Consider the following 22530-nt stretch of genomic DNA (forward strand, 5'->3'; position numbering starts at 1 on the left):
CTACATCCCAGGAGCTGACTTAACATACCACATCCCAGGAGCTGACTTAACATATTACATCCCAGGAGCTGACTTAACATATTACATCCCAGGAGCTGACTTAACATACCACATCCCAGGAGCTGACTTAACATATTACATCCCAGGAGCTGACTTAACATACCACATCCCAGGAGCTGACTTAACATACCACATCCCAGGAGCTGACTTAACATACCACATCCCAGGAGCTGACTTAACATATTACATCCCAGGAGCTGACTTAACATACCACATACCAGGAGCTGACTTAACATATTACATACCAGGAGCTGACTTAACATATTACATCCCAGGAGCTGACTTAACATACCACATCCCAGGAGCTGACTTAACATACCAGATCCCAGGAGCTGACTTAATATACCAAATCCCAGGAGCTGACAAAAACATACTACATCCCAGGAGATGACTTAACATACCACATCCCAGACTCAACATATCACATCCTTGGAGCTGACTCAACATACTACATCCCAGGAGCTGACTTAACATACCACATCCCAGGAGCTGACTTAACATACCAGATCCCAGGAGCTGACTTAACATACCACATCCCAGGAGCTGACTTAACATACCACATCCCAGGAGCTGACTTAACATACCACATCCCAGGAGCTGACTTAACATATTACATCCCAGGAGCTGACTTAACATACCACATCCCAGGAGCTGACATACAGATCCCAGGAGCTGACTTAATATACCACATACCAGGAGCTGACTTAACATACCACATCCCAGGAGCTGACTTAACATATTACATCCCAGGAGCTGACTTAACATACCACATACCAGGAGCTGACTTAACATATTACATCCCAGGAGCTGACTTAACATACCACATACCAGGAGCTGACTTAACATATTACATCCCAGGAGCTGACTTAACATACTACATCCCAGGAGCTGACTTAACATACCACATCCCAGGAGCTGACTTAACATACTACATCCCAGGAGCTGACTTAACATACCACATCCCAGGAGCTGACTTAACATACCAGATCCCAGGAGCTGACTTAACATACCACATCCCAGGAGCTGACTTAACATATTACATCCCAGGAGCTGACTTAACATACCACATACCAGGAGCTGACTTAATATACCACATCCCAGGAGCTGACTTAACATACCAGATCCCAGGAGCTGACTTAACATACCACATCCCAGGAGCTGACTTAACATACCAGATCCCAGGAGCTGACTTAATATACCAAATCCCAGGAGCTGACAAAACATACTACATCCCAGGAGATGACTTAACATACCACATCCCAGACTCAACATATCACATCCTTGGAGCTGACTCAACATACTACATCCCAGGAGCTGACTTAACATACCACATCCCAGGAGCTGACTTAACATACCAGATCCCAGGAGCTGACTTAACATACCACATCCCAGGAGCTGACTTAACATATTACATCCCAGGAGCTGACTTAACATACCACATACCAGGAGCTGACTTAACATATTACATACCAGGAGCTGACTTAACATATTACATCCCAGGAGCTGACTTAACATACCACATCCCAGGAGCTGACTTAACATACCAGATCCCAGGAGCTGACTTAATATACCAAATCCCAGGAGCTGACAAAACATACTACATCCCAGGAGATGACTTAACATACCACATCCCAGACTCAACATATCACATCCTTGAGCTGACTTAACATATTACATCCCAGGAGCTGACTTAACATACCACATCCCAGGAGCTGACTTAACATACCACATCCCAGGAGCTGACTTAACATATTACATCCCAGGAGCTGACTTAACATACCAGATCCCAGGAGCTGACAAAACATATTACATCCCAGGAGCTGACTTAACATACCACATCCCAGGAGCTGATTTAACATACCACATCCCAGGAGCTGACTTAACATATTACATCCCAGGAGCTGACTTAACATACCACATCCCAGGAGCTGACTTAACATACCAGATCCCAGGAGCTGACAAAACATATTACATCCCAGGAGCTGACTTAACATACCACATCCCAGGAGCTGACTTAACATACCAGATCCCAGGAGCTGACTTAATATACCAAATCCCAGGAGCTGACAAAACATACTACATCCCAGGAGATGACTTAACATACCACATCCCAGACTCAACATATCACATCCTTGGAGCTGACTCAACATACTACATCCCAGGAGCTGATTTAACATACCACATCCCAGGAGCTGACTCAACATATCACATCCCTGGAGCTGACTTAACATACCACATCACTAGTTGAAAAGAGAGATTGTTCTATCTACTTCATAAAAAATTAAGCTCCTTTGAAGAAGGACCTGGAACAAAGACCATCATAATGTGTTATGGTGGCATCTATATCTCCAAATCAAAATGGAATGAACCTTTTGCGTGTAGGGAGCAGTATTTTTGTTTTTGGCTAAAAAAAGTACCCATTTGAAATGGCCTATTTCTCAGGACCAGATGCTAGAATATGCATATAATTAGAAAATAGAAGATAGAAAGATAGAAGATAGAAAACCCTCTAAAGTTTCCAAAACTGTAAAAATATTGTCTGTGAGTATAACATAACTGATATTGCAGGCGAAAGCCTGAGGAAAATCCAATCAGGATTATTTTGAAACCTCTCTGTTCCTATGCAAGCCTATCCTCCATTTAAAGGGATATCAACCATATTCCTTTTTCTATGGCTTCCCTAAGGTGTCAACAGTCTTTAGACATAGTTTCAGGCTTTTATTTTGAAAAATGAGTGTGAAGGATCACATTGCGTAAGTGGATAGGTGGGGGCGCCATTGTTCCTCCCGCAGTTATTGAAATACCTACACACTCGGTTGATATATTATCGAATATATATTTTAAAAACAACATGAGGATTGATTATAAAAAACGTTTGACATGTTTCTGTGGACATTATGGATATTATTTGGAATATACGTCTGCGTTGTCGTGACCGCTCTTTCCTGTGGATTTCCGAACATAACGCGACAAACAAACGTCGGTATTTTGGGTATAAAAATAATCTTTATGGAACAAAAAGAACATTTGTTGTGTAACTGGGAGTCTCGTGAGTGAAAACATCCGAAGATCATCAAAGGTAAACGATTAATTTGATTGCTTTTCTGATTTTCGTGACTAAGCTTCCTGATGCTAAGTGTACATGATGTTATGCTATGCTATCGATAAACTTACACAAACGCTTGGATTGCTTTCACTGTAAAGCACAATTTCAAAATCTGAGACAACAGGTGGATTAACAAAAGGCTAAGCTGTGTTTTACAATATTGCACATGTGATTTCATGAATATTAATCTTTTTTTGTAATATTATTTGACTGTTGCGCTATGCTATTCAGCGGTTGCTGACGAAAATGATCCTGCTAACGGGATGGGTAGCGCCAAGAAGTTAACTATACTTCTATTGTGGATTGAACAAAGTGTCTAGATATACCTATCTGCCTGACGAGATCTCCTTCTTCAGACAGGACTTGAAAGAAGTGAACTTCTTCTTGTCATCCACTCTAAACGCCTGAGAGAGAGAGAGAGAGAGATAAAGAGAGAGAGAGAGAGAGAGAGAGAGAGAGAGAGAGAGAGAGAGAGAAATAGAGAATAATGTAAACAGAAAATGTAAAATACAATGGTCATTATCCGCCACTAGGTGGAGGCAAATCTTCACAAGAATTGGAAGCAGAATTTAGAAGTGGAATTGAGACAGTGAAATCACCTGACCGTCAAAATGTCAGATAAGCGACTCATTTGACCATTAACCATTAACCATGAGCCAATGACCATGAACAAATGATCATGAATAAATTAACAAGACCCAATGAACATGAATCAATGTAAAACAAATAATGAATATGAAAACTCTTTGTTCTCATGTATTTGCGACATTGACAGAAGGTAGTGACTGTGTCTAAACTATAAACATTATATAGTGACTGTTCCCTCAACTACTAACAATAAATAGTGACTGACTCTAAACTATCAACATTAGATAGTGACTGTTCCCTAAACTATCAACATCAGATAGTGACTGTGTCTAAACTATCAACATTAGAAAATGACTGTTCCCTAAACTATCAACATTAGATAGTGACTGTTCCCTAAACTATCAACATTAGATAGTGACTGTATCTAAACTATCAACATTAGGTAGTGACTGTATCTAAACTATCAACATTAGATAGTGACTGTTCCCTAAACTATCAACATTAGATAGTGACTGTGTCTAAACTATCAACATTAGATAGTGACTGTTCCCTAAACGATCAACATTAGATTTCATTGACTTTATTTAACTAGTTCCAATAAAACTTCAAACATTAGATAGTGACTGTTCTAAACTATCAACATTAGATAGTGACTGTGTCTAAACTATCAACATTAGATAGTGACTGTTTCCCTAAACTATCAAACATTAGATAGTGACTGTGTCTAAACTATAACATATAGATAGTGACAACATTAGATAGTGACTGTGTCTAAACTATCAACATTAGATAGTGACTGTGTCTAAACTATCAAAATCAGATAGTGACTATGTCTAAACAATCAACATTAGATAGTGACTGTTAGATAGTGACTGTGTCTAAACTATCAACATTAGATAGTGACTGTGTCTAAACTATCAACATTAGATAGTGACTGTTCCTATCTAAACTATCAACATTAGATAGTGACTGTGTCTAAACAACATATCAACATTAGATAGTGACTGTGTCTAAACTATCAACATTAGATAGTGACTGTGTCTAAACCATCATTAGGTAGTGACTGTTTCAAAACTATCAACATTAGATAGTGACTGTGTCTAAACTGATCAACATTAGATAGTGACTGTTTCTAAACTATCAACATTAGATAGTGACTGTGTCTAAACTATCAACATTAGATAGTGACTGTTCTAAACTATCAACATTAGATAGTGACTGTGTCTAAACTATCAACATTAGATAGTGACTGTGTCTAAACTATCAACATTAGATAGTGACTGTGTCTAAACTATCAACATTAGATAGTGACTGTGTCTAAACTATCAATATTAGATAGTGACTGTGTCTAAACTATCAACATTAGATAGTGACTGTTCCCTAAACTATTAACATTAGATAGTGACTGTGTCTAAACTATCAACATTAGATTGTGACTATGTCTAAATTATCAACATTAGATAAAGACTGTGTCTAAACTATCAACATTAGATAGTGACTGTTCCCTAAACTATCAACATTAGATAGTGACTGTGTCTAAACTATCAACATTAGATAGTGACTGTGTCTAAACTATCAACATTAGATAGTGACTGTGTCTAAACTATCAACATTAGATAGTGACTGTTTCTAAACTATCAACATTAGACTGTGACTGTGTCTAAACTATCATTAGATAGTGACTGTGTCTAAACTATCAACATTAGATAGTGACTGTGTCTAAACTATCAACATTAGATAGTGACTGTTCCCTAAAATATCTAAATTAGATATTGACTGTGTCTAAACTACCAACATTAGATAGTGACTCTGTCTAAACAATCATTAGAGAGTGACTGTCTTGAGAAAAATCAACATTAGATACCGACCGTGTTTAAACAATCAACATTAGATAGTGACTCTGTTTAAAATGTCAAGATTAGATAGTGACTGTTCCCTAAACTATCAACATTAGATAGTGACTCTTTCTAAACTATAACATTAGATAGTGACTGTTTCTAAACTATCAACATTAGATTGTGACTGTTTCTAAACATTAGAACATGACTAACAATCAACATTAGGTAGTGACTGTTCCCTAAACTATCAACATTAGATTGTGACTGTTTCTAAACTATCAACATTAGATAGTGACTGTGTCTAAACTATCAACATTAGATAGTGACTGTGTACTATCAACATTAGATAAACTATCAACATTAGATAGTGACTGTTCCCTAAACTATTAACATTAGATAGTGACTGTGTCTAAACTATCAACATTAGATTGTGACTATGTCTAAAATATCAACATTAGATAGTGACTGTTCCCTAAACTATCAATATTAGATAGTGACTGTGTCTAAACTATCAACATTAGATAGTGACTGTGTCTAAACAATCATTAGAGAGTGACTTTGTCAAAAATATCAACATTAGATAAAGACTGTGTTGAAACTATCAACATTAGATAGTGACTTTTCCCTAAACGATCAACATTAGATAGTGACTGTGTCTAAACTATCAACAATAGACAGTGACTGTTCCCTAAAATATCAAAATTAGATATTAACTGTGTCTAAACTATCAACATTAGATAGTGACTGTTCACTAAACTATCAACATTAGATAGTGACTGTTCCCTAAACAATCAACAATATATAGTGACAAAACCCTAAACGATCAACGTTAGTTTTTTATTTCATTATACCTTTATTTAACTAGGCAAGTCAATTAAGAACAGATTCTTATTTTCAATGACGGCCTAGGAACAGTGGGTTAACTGCCTGTTCAGGAGCAGAACGACAGATTTGTACCTTGACAGCTCGGGGATATGAACTTGCAACCTTTCGGTTACTAGTCCAATGCTCTTACCATTAGGCGACACAGTCACGATCTAACGTTGATCGTTTAGGGAACAGTCACTATCTAATGTTGATAGTTTAGGGAACAGTCACTATCTAATGTTGATAGTTTAGGCACAGTCACTATCTAATGTTGATAGTTTATACACAGTCACGATCTATCACCATTAGATAGTGACTGTGTCTAAACTATCAATATTATAAAGTGACGGTTTATAAACTATCAACATTAGAAAGTTACTGTTCCCTAAACAATGAACATTAGATAGTGACTGTGTCTAAACTATCAACATTAGATAGTGACTGTGTCTACACTATCAACATTAGATAGTGACTGTGTCTAAACTATCAACATTAGACAGTGACTGTGTCTAAACAATCAACATTAGACAGTGACTGTGTCTAAACAATCATTAGATAGTGACTTTGTCAAAAATATCAACATTAGATAAAGACTGTGTCTAAACTATCAACATTAGATAGTGACTTTTCCCTAAACGATCAACATTAGATAGTGACTGTGTCTAAACTATCAACATTAGATAGTGACTGTGTCTAAACTATCAACATTGGATAGTGACTGTTCCCTAAAATATCTAAATTAGATATTGACTGTGTCTAAACTACCAACATTAGATAGTGACTCTGTCTAAACAATCATTAGAGAGTGACTGTCTTGAGAAAAATCAACATTAGATACCGACCGTGTTTAAACAATCAACATTAGATAGTGACTCTGTTTAAAATGTCAAGATTAGATAGTGACTGTTCCCTAAACTATCAACATTAAATAGTGACTGTGTCTAAAATATCAACATTAGATAGTGACTCTGTTTAAAATGTCAAGATTAGATAGTGACTGTTCCCTAAACTATCAACATTAAATAGTGACTGTGTCTAAACTATCAACAATAGGTAGTGACTGTGTTTGTCTAAACTATCAACACTAGATAGTGACTGTTCCCTAAACTATCCACATTAGATAGTAACTGTGTTTAAAATGTCAAGATTAGATAGTGACTGTTCCCTAAACTATCAACATTAGATAGTGACTGTTTCTAAACTATCAATATTAGGTAGTGACTGTGTCTAAACTATCAACATTAGATAGTGACTGTGTCTAAACTATCAACATTAGATAGTGACTGTTTCTAAATGATCAACATTAGATAGTGACTGTTCCCTAAACTATCAACATTAGATAGTGACTGTGTCTAAACTATCAACATTAGATAGTGACTGTGTCTAAACTATCAACATTAGATAGTGACTGTTTCTAAACTATCAACATTAGATAGTGACTGTTCCCTAAACTATCAACATTAGATAGTGACTGTTCTGTGTCTATCAACATTAAAACTATATCAACATTAGATAGTGACTGTGTCAAAAACTATCAACATTAGATAGTGACTGTGTCTAAACTATCAACATTAGATAGTGACTGTGTCAAAACTATCAACATTAGATAGTGACTGTGTCAAAAATATCAACATTAGATAGTGACTGTGTTTAAACTATCAACATTAGATAGTGAGTGACTGTTCCCTAAACTATCAACATTAGAAGTGACTAAACTCAACATTAGATAGTGACTGTTCCTAAACTATCAACATTAGATAGTGACTGTGTCTAAACTATCAACATTAGATAGTGACTGTTCCATAAACTATCAACATTAGATAGTGACTGTTCCATTAACTATCAACATTAGATAGTGACTGTTTCTAAACTATAAACATTAGATAGTGACTGTGTCGAAACTATCAACATTAGATTGTGACTGTTTCTAAACTATAAACATTAGATAGTGACTGTGTCGAAACTATCAACATTAGATAGTGACTGTGTCTAAACTATCAACATTAGATAGTGACTGTGTCTAAACTATCAACATTAGATAGTGACTGTGTCTAAACTATCAACATTAGATAGTGACTGTTCCTAAACTATCAACATTAGATAAAGACTGTGTCTAAACTATCATTAGATTGTGACTGTTTCTAAACTATAAACATTAGATAGTGACTGTGTCGAAACTATCAACATTAGATTGTGACTGTGTATAACTATCATTAGATAGTGACTGTGTGTAAACTATCAACATTAGATAGTGACTGTGTGTAAACTATCAACATTAGGTAGTGACTGTGTCTAAACTATCAACATTAGATAGTGACTGTTTCTAAAATATCAACATTAGATACTGACTGTGTCTAAATTATCAACATTTGATAGTTACTCTTCCCTAAACTATCAACATTAGATAAATACTGTGTCTAAACTATCAACATTAGATAGTGACTGTTTCTAAACTATCAACATTAGATAGTGACTGTTTCTAAACTATCAACATTAGATAGTGACTGTTCCCTAAATTATCAACATTAGATAGTGACTGTGTCAAAAATATCAACATTAGATAGTGACTGTGTCTAAACTATCAACATTAGATAGTGACTGTGTCTAAACTATCAACATTAGATAGTGACTGTTTCTAAACTATCAACATTAGATAGTGACTGTTTCTAAACTATAAACATTAGATAGTGACTGTGTCTAAACTATCAACATTAGGTGGTGACTGTGTCGAAACTATCAACATTAGGTGGTGACTGTGTCTAAACTATCAACATTAGGTGGTGACAGTGTCGAAACTATCAACATTAGATAGTGACTGTGTCAAAAATATCAACATTAGATAGTGACTCTGTTTAAACTATCCACATTAGATAGTGACTGTTCCCCAAACTATCAACATTAGATAGTGAATGTTCCCTAAACAATCAACATTAGGGACCAGTCACTATCTAAACTATCAACATTAGATAGTGACTGTTCCATAAACTATCAACATTAGATAGTGACTGTTCCATTAACTATCAACATTAGATAGTGACTCTTTCTAAACTATCAACATTAGATAGTGACTGTGTCTAAACTATCAACATATAAGACATGGTAATTCTAAACATAGTTTATGATAAACATGCATTGCTCTGTTTAGACAGATTCTGTGAACATGATTTATTCATCCCTGTTCCCATTACATATGAAGGACTATATCTCTATCAGCTATCCTGACGGCCTCCACACAACTCTACTCCACCCTTCCTCCCTGCCTCCTCCTTCCCAGCCTGCCTCCTTACCTCCCTGCCTGTCTTACACTCCTTCCTTTCCTGCCTGTCTTACCCTCCTTCCCTCCCTGCCTGTCTTACCCTCCTTACCTCCCTGCCTCCTCCTTCCCAGCCTGCCTCCTTACCTCCCTGCCTGTCTTACCCTCCTTACCTCCCTGCCTCCTCCTTACCTCCCTGCCTGTCTTACCCTCCTTACCTCCCTGCCTCCTCCTTCCCAGCCTGCCTGTCTTACACTCCTTCCTTTCCTGCCTGTCTTACCCTCCTTCCCTCCCTCCTTGCCTGCCTGCCCCTCTCCTTACTGTGCGGCGGTGCAGCCGGTCCTTCATGACACCAATGAACTCCTTGTAACTGAGCTGTCCGTCACGGTCCTCGTCGAAGATGTGGAACACAGTGTTGACCAGGTGTTCAGTCAGCTTCAGCCCCGTCGTCACATAGACTGCACGGGCCAACTCATCTGAGAGGGACGAGGGGAACAGAATCAGCATGCCACTATTTGTGCCACTAAGTTGGACTACCATTGTAGTCGCCGTCCCAAATGGCACCCTTTTCCCTATACCAGGGTCAATGAGGTCAAAAGTAGTGCACTATATAGGGAATATGGTGCCATTTGGGACGCAGTCATAGTGTATAGATGGTGTGTTAACAGTGGAAGAGTGGAACAGTTGAAGAGTGGAACAGTGTAAACAGTGGAAGAGTAGAAGAGTGGAACAGTTGAAGAGTGGAAAAGTGTAAACAGTGGATGAGTGGAACAGTGGAATAGTTAAAGAGTGGAACAGTTGAAGAGTGCAACAGTGGAGCAGTGTAAACAGTGGATGAGTGGAACAGTTGAAGGGTGGAACAGTTGAAGAGTGGAACAGTGTAAACAGTGGAAGAGTAGAAGAGTGGAACAGTTGAAGAGTGGAAAAGTGTAAACAGTGGATGAGTGGAACAGTGGAATAGTTAAAGAGTGGAACAGTTGAAGAGTGCAACAGTGGAGCAGTGTAAACAGTGGATGAGTGGAACAGTTGAAGAGTGGAACAGTGGAACAGTGTAAACAGTGGATGAGTGGAACAGTTGAAGAGTGGAACAGTGGAACAGTGTAAACAGTGGATGAGTGGAACAGTTGAAGGGTGGAACAGTTGAAGAGTGGAACAGTGTAAACAGTGGATGAGTGGAACAGTGGAACAGTTGAAGTGTGGAACAGTGGAACAGTTGAAGAGTGGAACAATGGAACAGTGTAAAAACAGTGTGGTTATTCCTCGTCCATGTATTTCAGTAGTCAAACAAATCAAATAAAGAGTGAAACTAACCTTGGCCAATGGAACGTTTGGAACAAACCTTGGCCAATGGAATGATTGGAACTAACCTTGGCCAATGGAACAATTTGAACTAACCTTGGTCAATGGAACGTTTGGAACAAACCTTGGCCAATGGAATGATTGGAACAAACCTTGGACAATGGAATGATTGGAACTAACCTTGGCCAATGGAACAATTTGAACTAACCTTGGTCAATGGAACGTTTGGAACAAACCTTGGCCAATGGAATGATTGGAACAAACCTTGGACAATGGAATGATTGGAACTAACCTTGGCCAATGGAATGATTGGAACAAACCTTGGACAATGGAATGATTGGAACAAACCTTGGACAATGGAATGATTGTAACTAACCTTGGCCAATGGAACGATTGGAACTAACCTTGGTCAATGGAACGATTGGAACTAACCTTGGCCAATGGAACGGTTGGCAAAGTTGTACATTTGCATGGCTATAGCGAAATCCTCCAGGTTGTTCATGAATTGGAAGAAGGATCTGAACTCATCAAAGGTGATTCCCTACAAGATTAAAAAAGTCCAATTCAAATCAAAGTCAAATCCAAGTCAGTCAAATCAATTTAAATCTATTCATTTTACAAAGCAGACTAAACAGTAATTTATCTCAACTCAAATCAATAAAGACTGAAAAAGATTCTCTATTATATTAAAGTATAAAAGTAAAAAGAGGAGTCAAATCTGAAGCTCAAACGGCGTGAGAGAGACAGGAATGAATTACACATAAAGCAAACGACTGGATGTCCCAACCCAAAAGGCCAGCCAGACAATGCAACAGCACTTCACATGACACATAATCTACTCCACTTAAACCAGAGGGAAGCCTTTAGTGTCCGCGGGACCTTGAAGACATCACACAGATAACAGACACAAAGGCAGGAAAATGACCAAACAGACAGAGTATACATCGCTGGGTTGTTCCCCCCTGGTATGGATACTATGAGTTGATTGTAGCTTTTGGGGAAAAGGTCAGTGTGTTTGTAGAGTTTTCTAAAGCAGATTAACCTAACACTTACATAAACAAAAACAAAAGGGGGCTGAATCCCAAACATCTCAGGGTTGGCAGATGAGTCAAACACAGGCCCTATTGATGTCCACTCAACCATCCCACTGCTACTAGAAACTCCTATAGCTCGCTCCCTCCGGCGTCCTTCCGACACAACCATCCCAATGCTACTAGAAACTCCTATAGCTTGCTCCCTCCCTCAGTGGGCCCTCCAACATAACCAACACACTGAGCCTAACAAATGATGTAACGAGCCATTTGTGACGCTTTGCTATTTTAACAAAGCAAGCTCCATAAACTATCTCTTAGCACAACGACGAGACCCACTTGATTATCAATGGCGATCTAGTAACAAGCTACTCGGCCCGCTAAGAAGCTGCTCACCTCTTTATGTGGGGGTCAGTGTGTCGAATGAAAAACAAACTAAAAACCTCAAATGTGAAAGTTTCACTCAGCAACTAATTCACGGTTGCCTTCACCACAAGTTAAAAACAACAGAGAAGTTTTCAGACAAGTATTTGGTTAGATAGTATGTCCACATTAATCATTTCAGTAATACCACAGAACAGAAATTACACAATAAGAAATTCTATTCCATCTTGGTGTATCACTATCTATGTTATGGCAAGCTGGTTACCTGATACCACTCTACACATTATTGCCACTCAGTTTATTGCTAAATAAGTAACATTTAATCTTCTTTTTTGTCAACACTGAAAATAGAAAATAAGATTTAATTGATTGAAAAACATGAGAATGACCAGTTGATTACTGGTTGACTAAATCAACCTCACACTTCCAAACTAAGTAAAGCACACTTGCATGTGTTTGGAACAAAAGGCTATGAGGGTATTTAGGCTGAGTTGCCTTGGGGGCCAGGAGGTGTTGGTGAGTCAAGGGCAAAGGGCTGAGCGGGTGTGTAGGGGGATCATCTGGTGGGGGTTAAGGGGGAGGGGGTTTGTGGGGGGTCGTCTGGAGGGTTAAGGGGGCAGAGGGGGGTTTCTGGGAGGTAACAGTAAAGGAGTGAAGGAGGGGATGGAGGAAGTTTTAGGTGAGGGGGATGGAGGTAGATTGAGGTGATATGGAGGTAGTTTGAGGTGAGGGGGATGGAGGTAGATTGAGGTGATATGGAGGTAGTTTGAGGTGAGGGGGTGGAGGTAGTTTGAGATGAGATGTAGATAGTTTTAGGTGGGGGGGGATGGAGGTAGTGTAAGGTGAGCGGGAATGGAGGTAGTTTTAGGTGACTTGGGATAGATGTAGTTTGAGGTGAGATGGAGGTAGATGGAGGTAGTTTGAGGTGAGCGGGATGGAGGTAGTTTTAGGTGAGGGGGATAGATGTAGTTTGAGGTGAGATGGAGGTAGATTGAGGTGAGCGGGATGGAGCTAGTTTTAGGTGAGGGGGGATAGATGTAGTTTGAGGTGAGATGGAGGTTGATGGAGGTAGTTTGAGAAGAGGGGGGATGGAGGTAGTTTAAGGTGAGGGGAGATGGAGGTAAATGGCGGTAGTTTGAGGTGAGGGGAGATGAAGGTAGTTTTAGGTGAGGGGATGGAGGTAGTTTGAGGTGAGATGGAGGTAGTTTTAGGTGAGGGGGATGGAGGTAGTGTGAGGTGAGTGGGGATGGAGGTAGTTTTAGGTGAGGGGGATAGATGTAGTTTGAGGTGAGATGGAGGTAGATTGAGGTGAGCAGGGATGGAGGTAGTTTTAGGCGAGGGGGATAGATGTAGTTTGAGGTGAGATGGAGGTAGATTGAGGTGAGATGGAGGTAGTTTGAGGTGAGCGGGATGGAGGTAGTTTTAGGTGAGGGGGATAGATGTAGTTTGAGGTGAGATGGAGGTAGATTGAGGTGAGGGGAGATGGAGGTAGTTTAAGGTGAGGGAGATGAAGGTAAATGGTGGTAGTTTGAGGTGAGGGGAGATTAAGGTAGTTTTAGGTGAGGGGGATGGAGGTAGTTTGAGGTGAGATGGAGGTAGCTTGAGGTGAGGGGGATGGATGTAGTTTGAGGTGAGATGGAGGTATTTTGAGGTGAGGGGAGATGGAGGTAGTTTGAGGTGAGATGGATGTAGTTTGAGGTGAGGGGGATGGAGGTATTTTGAGGTGAGGGGGATGGAGGTAGTTTGAGGTGAGGGGGTGGAGGTAGTTTAAGGTGAGGGGGATAGAGGTAGTTTTAGGTGAGGGGAGACGGAGGTAGTTTGAGGTCAGGGAGATGGAGGTAGTTTGAGATGAGATGTAGGTAGTTTTAGGTGAGGGGATGGAGGTAGTGTGAGGTGAGCGGGGATGGAGGTAGTTTTAGGTGAGGGGGGGATAGATGTAGTTTGAGGTGAGATGGAGGTAGATTGAGGTGAGTGGGGATGGAGGTAGTTTTAGGTGAGGGGGTGGAGGTAGTGTGAGGTGAGCGGGGATGGAGGTAGTTTTAGGTGAGGGGGATAGATGTAGTTTGAGGTGAGATGGAGGTAGATTGAGGTGAGCGGGGATGGGGGTAGTTTTAGGTGAGGGGGGATAGATGTAGTTTGAGGTGAGATGGAGGTAGATTGAGGTGAGATGGAGGTAGTTTGAGGTGAGCGGGGATGGAGGTAGTTTTAGGTGAGGTGGGATAGATGTAGTTTGAGGTGAGATGGAGGTAGATTGAAGTGAGTGGGGATGGAGGTAGTTTTAGGTGAGGGGGGATAGATGTAGTTTGAGGTGAGATGGAGTTAGATTGAGGTGAGTGGGGATGGAGGTAGTTTGAGGTAAGGGGAAATGGAGGTAGTTTGAGGTGAGATGGAGGTAGTTTGAGGTGAGAGGAGATGGAGGTAGTTTGAGGTGAGATGGAGGTAGTTTGAGGTGAGAGGAGATGGAGGTAGTTTGAGGTGGGAGATAGAGGTAGATGGAGTAGTTTGAGGTGAGGGGGGATCGAGGTAGTTTGAGGTGAAGGGGGTGTGGAGGTCATTTGTGGTGAGGGACATGGAGTTAATTTGAGGTGAGGGGGATGTAGTTTGAGGTGAGGGGGATGGATGTAGTTTGAGGTGAGATGGAGGTATTTTGAGGTGAGGGGAGATGGAGGTAGTTAAGGTGAGATGGATGTAGTTTGAGGTGAGGGGGATAGAGGTAGTGAGGGGGGGGATGGAGGTATTTTGAGGTGAGGGGGATGGAGGTAGTTTGAGGTGAGGGGGATGGAGGTAGTTTAAGGTGAGGGGGATAGAGGTAGTTTTAGGTGAGGGGAGACGGAGGTAGTTTGAGGTCAGGGGAGATGGAGGTAGTTTGAGATGAGATGTAGGTAGTTTTAGGTGAGGGGGATGGAGGTAGTGTGAGGTGAGTGGGGATGGAGGTAGTTTTAGGTGAGGGGGATAGATGTAGTTTGAGGTGAGATGGAGGTAGATTGAGGTGAGTGGGGATGGAGGTAGTTTTAGGTGAGGGGGTGGAGGTAGTGTGAGGTGAGCGGGGATGGAGGTAGTTTTAGGTGAGGGGGATAGATGTAGTTTGAGGTGAGATGGAGGTAGATTGAGGTGAGCGATGGGGGTAGTTTTAGGTGAGGGGGGGATAGATGTAGTTTGAGGTGAGATGGAGGTAGATTGAGTGGGGATGGAGGTAGTTTTAGGTGAGGGGGATAGATGTAGTTTGAGGTGAGATGGAGGTAGATTGAAGTGAGTGGGGATGGAGGTAGTTTTAGGTGAGGGGGATAGATGTAGTTTGAGGTGAGATGGAGGTAGATTGAGGTGAGTGGGGATGGAGGTAGTTTGAGGTAAGGGGAAATGGAGGTAGTTTGAGGTGAGATGGAGGTAGTTTGAGGTGAGAGGAGATGGAGGTAGTTAGAGGTGAAGGGGGATGGAGGTAGTTTGAGGTGAAGGGGGATGGAGGTAGTTTTAGGTGAGGGGGATAGATGTAGTTTGAGGTGAGATGGAGGTAGATTGAGGTGAGTGGGGATGGAGGTAGTTTTAGGTGAGGGGGATAGATGTAGTTTGAGGTGAGATGGAGTTAGATTGAGGTGAGTGGGGATGGAGGTAGTTTGAGGTAAGGGGAAATGGAGGTAGTTTGAGGTGAGATGGAGGTAGTTTGAGGTGAGAGGAGATGGAGGTAGTTAGAGGTGAAGGGGGATGGAGGTATTTTGAGGTGAGGGGGATGGAGGTAGTTTGAGGTGAGGGGGATGGAGGTAGTTTAAGGTGAGGGGGATAGAGGTAGTTTTAGGTGAGGGGAGACGGAGGTAGTTTGAGGTCAGGGAGATGGAGGTAGTTTGAGATGAGATGTAGGTAGTTTTAGGTGAGGGGATGGAGGTAGTGTGAGGTGAGCGGGGATGGAGGTAGTTTTAGGTGAGGGGGATAGATGTAGTTTGAGGTGAGATGGAGGTAGATTGAGGTGAGTGGGGATGGAGGTAGTTTTAGGTGAGGGGGTGGAGGTAGTGTGAGGTGAGCGGGGATGGAGGTAGTTTTAGGTGAGGGGGATAGATGTAGTTTGAGGTGAGATGGAGGTAGATTGAGGTGAGCGGGGATGGGGGTAGTTTTAGGTGAGGGGGATAGATGTAGTTTGAGGTGAGATGGAGGTAGATTGAGTGGGGATGGAGGTAGTTTTAGGTGAGGGGATAGATGTAGTTTGAGGTGAGATGGAGGTAGATTGAAGTGAGTGGGGATGGAGGTAGTTTTAGGTGAGGGGGATAGATGTAGTTTGAGGTGAGATGGAGGTAGATTGAGGTGAGTGGGGATGGAGGTAGTTTGAGGTAAGGGGAAATGGAGGTAGTTTGAGGTGAGATGGAGGTAGTTTGAGGTGAGAGGAGATGGAGGTAGTTAGAGGTGAAGGGGGATGGAGGTAGTTTGAGGTGAAGGGGGATGGAGGTAGTTTTAGGTGAGGGGGATAGATGTAGTTTGAGGTGAGATGGAGGTAGATTGAGGTGAGATGGAGGTAGTTTGAGGTGAGCAGGGATGGAGGTAGTTTTAGGTGAGGTGGGATAGATGTAGTTTGAGGTGAGATGGAGGTAGATTGAGGTGAGTGGGGATGGAGGTAGTTTTAGGTGAGGGGGATAGATGTAGTTTGAGGTGAGATTGAGGTAGATTGAGGTGAGTGGGGATGGAGGTAGTTTGAGGTAAGGGGAAATGGAGGTAGTTTGAGGTGAGATGGAGGTAGTTTGAGGTGAGAGGAGATGGAGGTAGTTAGAGGTGAAGGGGATGGAGGTAGTTTGAGGTGAAGGGGGATGGAGGGGATAGTTTTGAGGTGAGGGGGGATAGATGTAGTTTGAGGTGAGATGGAGGTAGATTGAGGTGAGTGGGGATGGAGGTAGTTTTAGGTGAGGGGGATAGATGTAGTTTGAGGTGAGATGGAGTTAGATTGAGGTGAGTGGGGATGGAGGTAGTTTGAGGTAAGGGGAAATGGAGGTAGTTTGAGGTGAGATGGAGGTAGTTTGAGGTGAGAGGAGATGGAGGTAGTTAGAGGTGAAGGGGATGGAGGTATTTTGAGGTGAGGGGGATGGAGGTAGTTTGAGGTGAGGGGGATGGAGGTAGTTTAAGGTGAGGGGGGATAGAGGTAGATTTAGGTTAGGTGAGGGACGGAGGTAGTTTGAGGTCAGGGAGATGGAGGTAGTTTGAGATGAGATGTAGGTAGTTTTAGGTGAGGGGATGGAGGTAGTGTGAGGTGAGCGGGGATGGAGGTAGTTTTAGGTGAGGGGGATAGATGTAGTTTGAGGTGAGATGGAGGTAGATTGAGGTGAGTGGGGATGGAGGTAGTTTTAGGTGAGGGGGTGGAGGTAGTGTGAGGTGAGCGGGGATGGAGGTAGTTTTAGGTGAGGGGGGATAGATGTAGTTTGAGGTGAGATGGAGGTAGATTGAGGTGAGCGGGGATGGGGGGGGATAGTTTTAGGTGAGGGGGGATAGATGTAGTTTGAGGTGAGATGGAGGTAGATTGAGTGGGGGGATGGAGGTAGTTTTAGGTGAGGGGGATAGATGTAGTTTGAGGTGAGATGGAGGTAGATTTGAGTGGGGATGGAGGTAGTTTTAGGTGAGGGGGGATAGATGTAGTTTGAGGTGAGATGGAGGTAGATTGAGGTGAGTGGGGATGGAGGTAGTTTGAGGTAAGGGAAATGGAGGTAGTTTGAGGTGAGATGGAGGTAGTTTGAGGTGAGAGGAGATGGAGGTAGTTAGAGGTGAAGGGGGATGGAGGTAGTTTGAGGTGAAGGGGGATGGAGGTAGTTTTAGGTGAGGGGGATAGATGTAGTTTGAGGTGAGATGGAGGTAGATTGAGGTGAGATGGAGGTAGTTTGAGGTGAGCAGGGATGGAGGTAGTTTTAGGTGAGGTGGGATAGATGTAGTTTGAGGTGAGATGGAGGTAGATTGAGGTGAGTGGGGATGGAGGTAGTTTTAGGTGAGGGGGATAGATGTAGTTTGAGGTGAGATTGAGGTAGATTGAGGTGAGTGGGGATGGAGGTAGTTTGAGGTAAGGGGAAATGGAGGTAGTTTGAGGTGAGATGGAGGTAGTTTGAGGTGAGAGGAGATGGAGGTAGTTAGAGGTGAAGGGGGATGGAGGTAGTTTGAGGTGAAGGGGGATGGAGGTAGTTTTAGGTGAGGGGGATGGAGGTAGTTTGAGGTGAGGGGGGATAGATGTAGTTTGAGGTGAGATGGAGTTAGATTGAGGTGAGTGGGGATGGAGGTAGTTTGAGGTGAGGGGGAAATGGAGGTAGTTTGAGGTGAGATGGAGGTAGTTTGAGGTGAGAGGAGATGGAGGTAGTTTTAGGTGAAGGGGGATGGAGGTAGTTTGAGGTGAAGGGGAGATGGAGGTAGTTTTAGGTGAGTGGGGATGGAGGTAGTTTGAGGTGAGGGGAAATGGAGGTAGTTTGAGGTGAGATGAGTTAGATTGAGGTGAGAGGGGATGGAGGTAGTTTGAGGTAAGGGGAAATGGAGGTAGTTTGAGGTGAGATGGAGGTAGTTTGAGGTGAGAGGAGATGGAGGGAGTTGGAGAGGTGAAGGGGGATGGAGGTAGTTTGAGGTGAAGGGGGATGGAGGTAGTTTTAGGTGAGGGGGATAGATGTAGTTTGAGGTGAGATGGAGGTAGATTGAGGTGAGATGGAGGTAGTTTGAGGTGAGCAGGGATGGAGGTAGTTTTAGGTGAGGTGGGATAGATGTAGTTTGAGGTGAGATGGAGGTAGATTGAGGTGAGTGGGGATGGAGGTAGTTTTAGGTGAGGGGGATAGATGTAGTTTGAGGTGAGATTGAGGTAGATTGAGGTGAGTGGGGATGGAGGTAGTTTGAGGTAAGGGGAAATGGAGGTAGTTTGAGGTGAGATGGAGGTAGTTTGAGGTGAGAGGAGATGGAGGTAGTTAGAGGTGAAGGGGGATGGAGGTAGTTTGAGGTGAAGGGGGATGGAGGTAGTTTTAGGTGAGGGGGATGGAGGTAGTTTGAGGTGAGGGGGATAGATGTAGTTTGAGGTGAGATGGAGTTAGATTTGAGGTGAGTGGGGATGGAGGTAGTTTGAGGTAAGGGGAAATGGAGGTAGTTTGAGGTGAGATGGAGGTAGTTTGAGGTGAGAGGAGATGGAGGTAGTTAGAGGTGAAGGGGGATGGAGGTAGTTTGAGGTGAAGGGGGATGGAGGTAGTTTTAGGTGAGGGGGATGGAGGTAGTTTGAGGTGAGGGGGATAGATGTAGTTTGAGGTGAGATGGAGTTAGATTGAGGTAAGGGGAAATGGAGGTAGTTTGAGGTGAGATGGAGGCAGTTTGAGGTGAGAGGAGATGGAGTAGTTTGAGGTGAGGGGGATGGAGGTAGTTTGAGGTGAAGGGGGTGTGGAGGTCATTTGTGGTGAGGAGAGATGGAGTTAATTTGAGGTGAGGGGGATGTAGTTTGAGGTGAGGGGGATGGATGTAGTTTGAGGTGAGATGGAGGTATTTTGAGGTGAGGGGAGATGGAGGTAGTTTGAGGTGAGATGCATGTAGTTTGAGGTGAGGGGGGATAGAGGTAGTGTGAGGTGAGGGGGATGGAGGTATTTTGAGGTGAGGGGGATGGAGGTAGTTTGAGGTGAGGGGGATGGAGGTAGTTTAAGGTGAGGGGGATAGAGGTAGTTTTAGGTGAGGGGAGACGGAGGTAGTTTGAGGTCAGGGGAGATGGAGGTAGTTTTAGGTGAGGGGGATAGATGTAGTTTGAGGTGAGATGGAGGTAGATTGAGGTGAGTGGGGATGGAGGTAGTTTTAGGTGAGGGGGTGGAGGTAGTGTGAGGTGAGCGGGGATGGAGGTAGTTTTAGGTGAGGGTGGATAGATGTAGTTTGAGGTGAGATGGAGGTAGATTGAGGTGAGATGGAGGTAGTTTGAGGTGAGCGGGGATGGAGGTAGTTTTAGGTGAGGTGGGATAGATGTAGTTTAAGGTGAGATGGAGGTAGATTGAGGTGAGTGGGGATGGAGGTAGTTTGAGGTAAGGGGAAATGGAGGTAGTTTGAGGTGAGATGGAGGTAGTTTGAGGTGAGAGGAGATGGAGGTAGTTTGAGGTGGGAGATAGAGGTAGATGGAGTAGTTTGAGCTGAGGGGGGATCGAGGTAGTTTGAGGTGAAGGAGGTGCGGAGGTCATTTGTGGTGAGGGGAGATGGAGTTAATTTGAGGTGAGGGGGGATGGAGGTAGTTTGAGGTGAAGGGGGATGGAGTTAATTTGAGGTGAGGGGGGATGGAGGATGGAGGTAGTTTGAGGTGAGGGGGAGCCTTAGGGTGTTTGAGTGTGTTAGCATAAGGCAAAGACTACATTGCAAGCGCTCCACAATCACCTTCTCATCTGTAATGCTCTTGCGCACATTGTCCAGGTAACCTGCAATGTCGTCTACGTTGGTGAAACGCAACAGGATGTGGGCAAAGTCCTCCTCACTGATGATAGGCAGGCCTTTGGAATAGGACAGGAACTCAATCTCAAGCACCTCTGTCTGCAAGTTGTCCATGAATCTGGGGAGGGATGGAGAGGGAGACAGAGAAGGGTGGAGAGGGAGACAGAGAAGGGTGGAGAGGGAGAAAGAGAGGGGTGGAGAGGGAGACAGGGAGGAGAGGGAGGCAGAGAGGAGTGAAGAGGGAGATAGAGAGGGAAACAGAAGGAAACAGAGGGGTGGAGAAGGAGACAGAGGAGTGGAGAGGGAGATAGCGAGGTGATGAGGGAGACAGAGTTGGAGAGGGAGACAGTGGGGAGTGAAGAGGGAGACAGAGAGCAGTGGGAGACAGCGAGGTGAAGAGGGAGACAGAGAGATGGTGAGGGAGACAGAGAAGTGAAGAGGGAGATAGAAGCACTGGTAATAGGTAATGCCACCACCAACTCACATACAGTACAGAGAGAAGGGACACTGGACTGGGTACCTGACTATAGCTACCACAATGAGTTAGGATGAGTATGATTAATTCAAATGTGCAAATATTTCTATAATTAGTAGAAATTACAATTGTGTATTGTACATTATATTCAGCGCATTCGGAAATTATTGAGACCCTTACTCAGTACTTTGTTCCACATTACATATATATCTGACACTGGAAATGCAAGATGTAAGTAGGAGTTTTTGTACATTTCCCTACTTGCCTGTAAAAATCATCGAAGCCCAACTCTGCCTTTCCCTTTTTCCCGAAGAAATGAACCAGCAGGGTCGTGTCGGTCATATTTTCATCTATATTCTGGGAGGGAAAACAAATGTGTGATTTAGTCTGACTTCCATTCCTCATAAAGAAATGGACCACTTATGGCCGACCACGAGGACCATTTATCCACAAGGACCCAACCATGCAAAATACATTTGATTCACACAAACACACACATGCTTGTACGTAGAAACATGCACCCAAGTGCCACATACAGAGCTCTTGAACAACACAAATGCAGACAAATGCTTTTATGCTCCCTTCATTGTCTAATATCAATGTGTAAATGTAGCACACTTCAGTCATTTTACAATTGACTATGTTAATGGTTCATATGTGGCTAGGAAACACAGGGAGACCAACGTTGAACTTCCAGCATTTTCTCTCCTCCAGACAGTTACACACAGTACTGAGCCATATCAGAGTCATGTTACACATGGTACTGAGCCATATCAGAGTCATCAACCAAACTAGGGCCAACAACATAGTTTATCATCAACAACAAAATAAATCAATATATTGAGCATGATCCATATCATGTGACATTTAAGACACAACATTACACAGACCTAATCAAGAGAACCCGTAAACATCTACAGGTTAAATAGGAAAGGGACACATCTGAAAACAAGACTTGTGTAGCTACCTCCAGGTCAGAAAAGAGAGCTTGGCTTGCCCCCTTTCTCAGAGCATCCCACATGCCCCGGGGCTCTAACTGCTGGGCCTCTTTTCTAAGGACCTGTGATGGTGGTAGAGTAGTGGAGGCAGAGCTGTTAGATGACGACAGAGCACATCTGGCAGATATTAACAGCATTAGCATCAGGCATTAGCATTAAACACACACACAAAAACAGGCAAACAGACTGATGGACAACAGAAGTAGAGATGGACAGAAGGACGGACAGACAGAACTAGAAACAGACAGA

General features: G+C 42.7%; 1 protein-coding gene across 6 annotated transcripts in view; it reads right to left on the minus strand.

Annotated features, from left to right (window-relative positions):
• Positions 1-22530, minus strand: part of micu3b (mitochondrial calcium uptake family, member 3b) — a 54496-nt gene that overhangs the window by 16900 nt on the left and 15066 nt on the right. For 4 of the 6 annotated variants that reach the window (XR_002954352.2, XM_024428842.2, XM_024428843.2 and 1 more), the window contains 6 exons: positions 22251-22343; positions 21549-21640; positions 20755-20926; positions 11444-11552; positions 10034-10188; positions 3493-3570 (listed from right to left, as the gene is read on the minus strand). Coding sequence is in view for 5 of the 6 variants with exons in the window: in XM_024428842.2 (XP_024284610.1) it covers positions 3493-3570; positions 10034-10188; positions 11444-11552; positions 20755-20926; positions 21549-21640; positions 22251-22343 (699 nt within the window). In the remaining variant the exon portion in view is untranslated. The remainder of the gene's footprint in view (positions 1-3492; positions 3571-10033; positions 10189-11443; positions 11553-20754; positions 20927-21548; positions 21641-22250; positions 22344-22530) is intronic. The other 2 variants (XM_024428844.2, XM_024428845.2) reach the window with 1 other exon arrangement.

This window comes from Oncorhynchus tshawytscha, linkage group LG08 (genome assembly GCF_018296145.1).
Source record: "Oncorhynchus tshawytscha isolate Ot180627B linkage group LG08, Otsh_v2.0, whole genome shotgun sequence".
Lineage (NCBI taxonomy): Eukaryota > Metazoa > Chordata > Actinopteri > Salmoniformes > Salmonidae > Oncorhynchus > Oncorhynchus tshawytscha.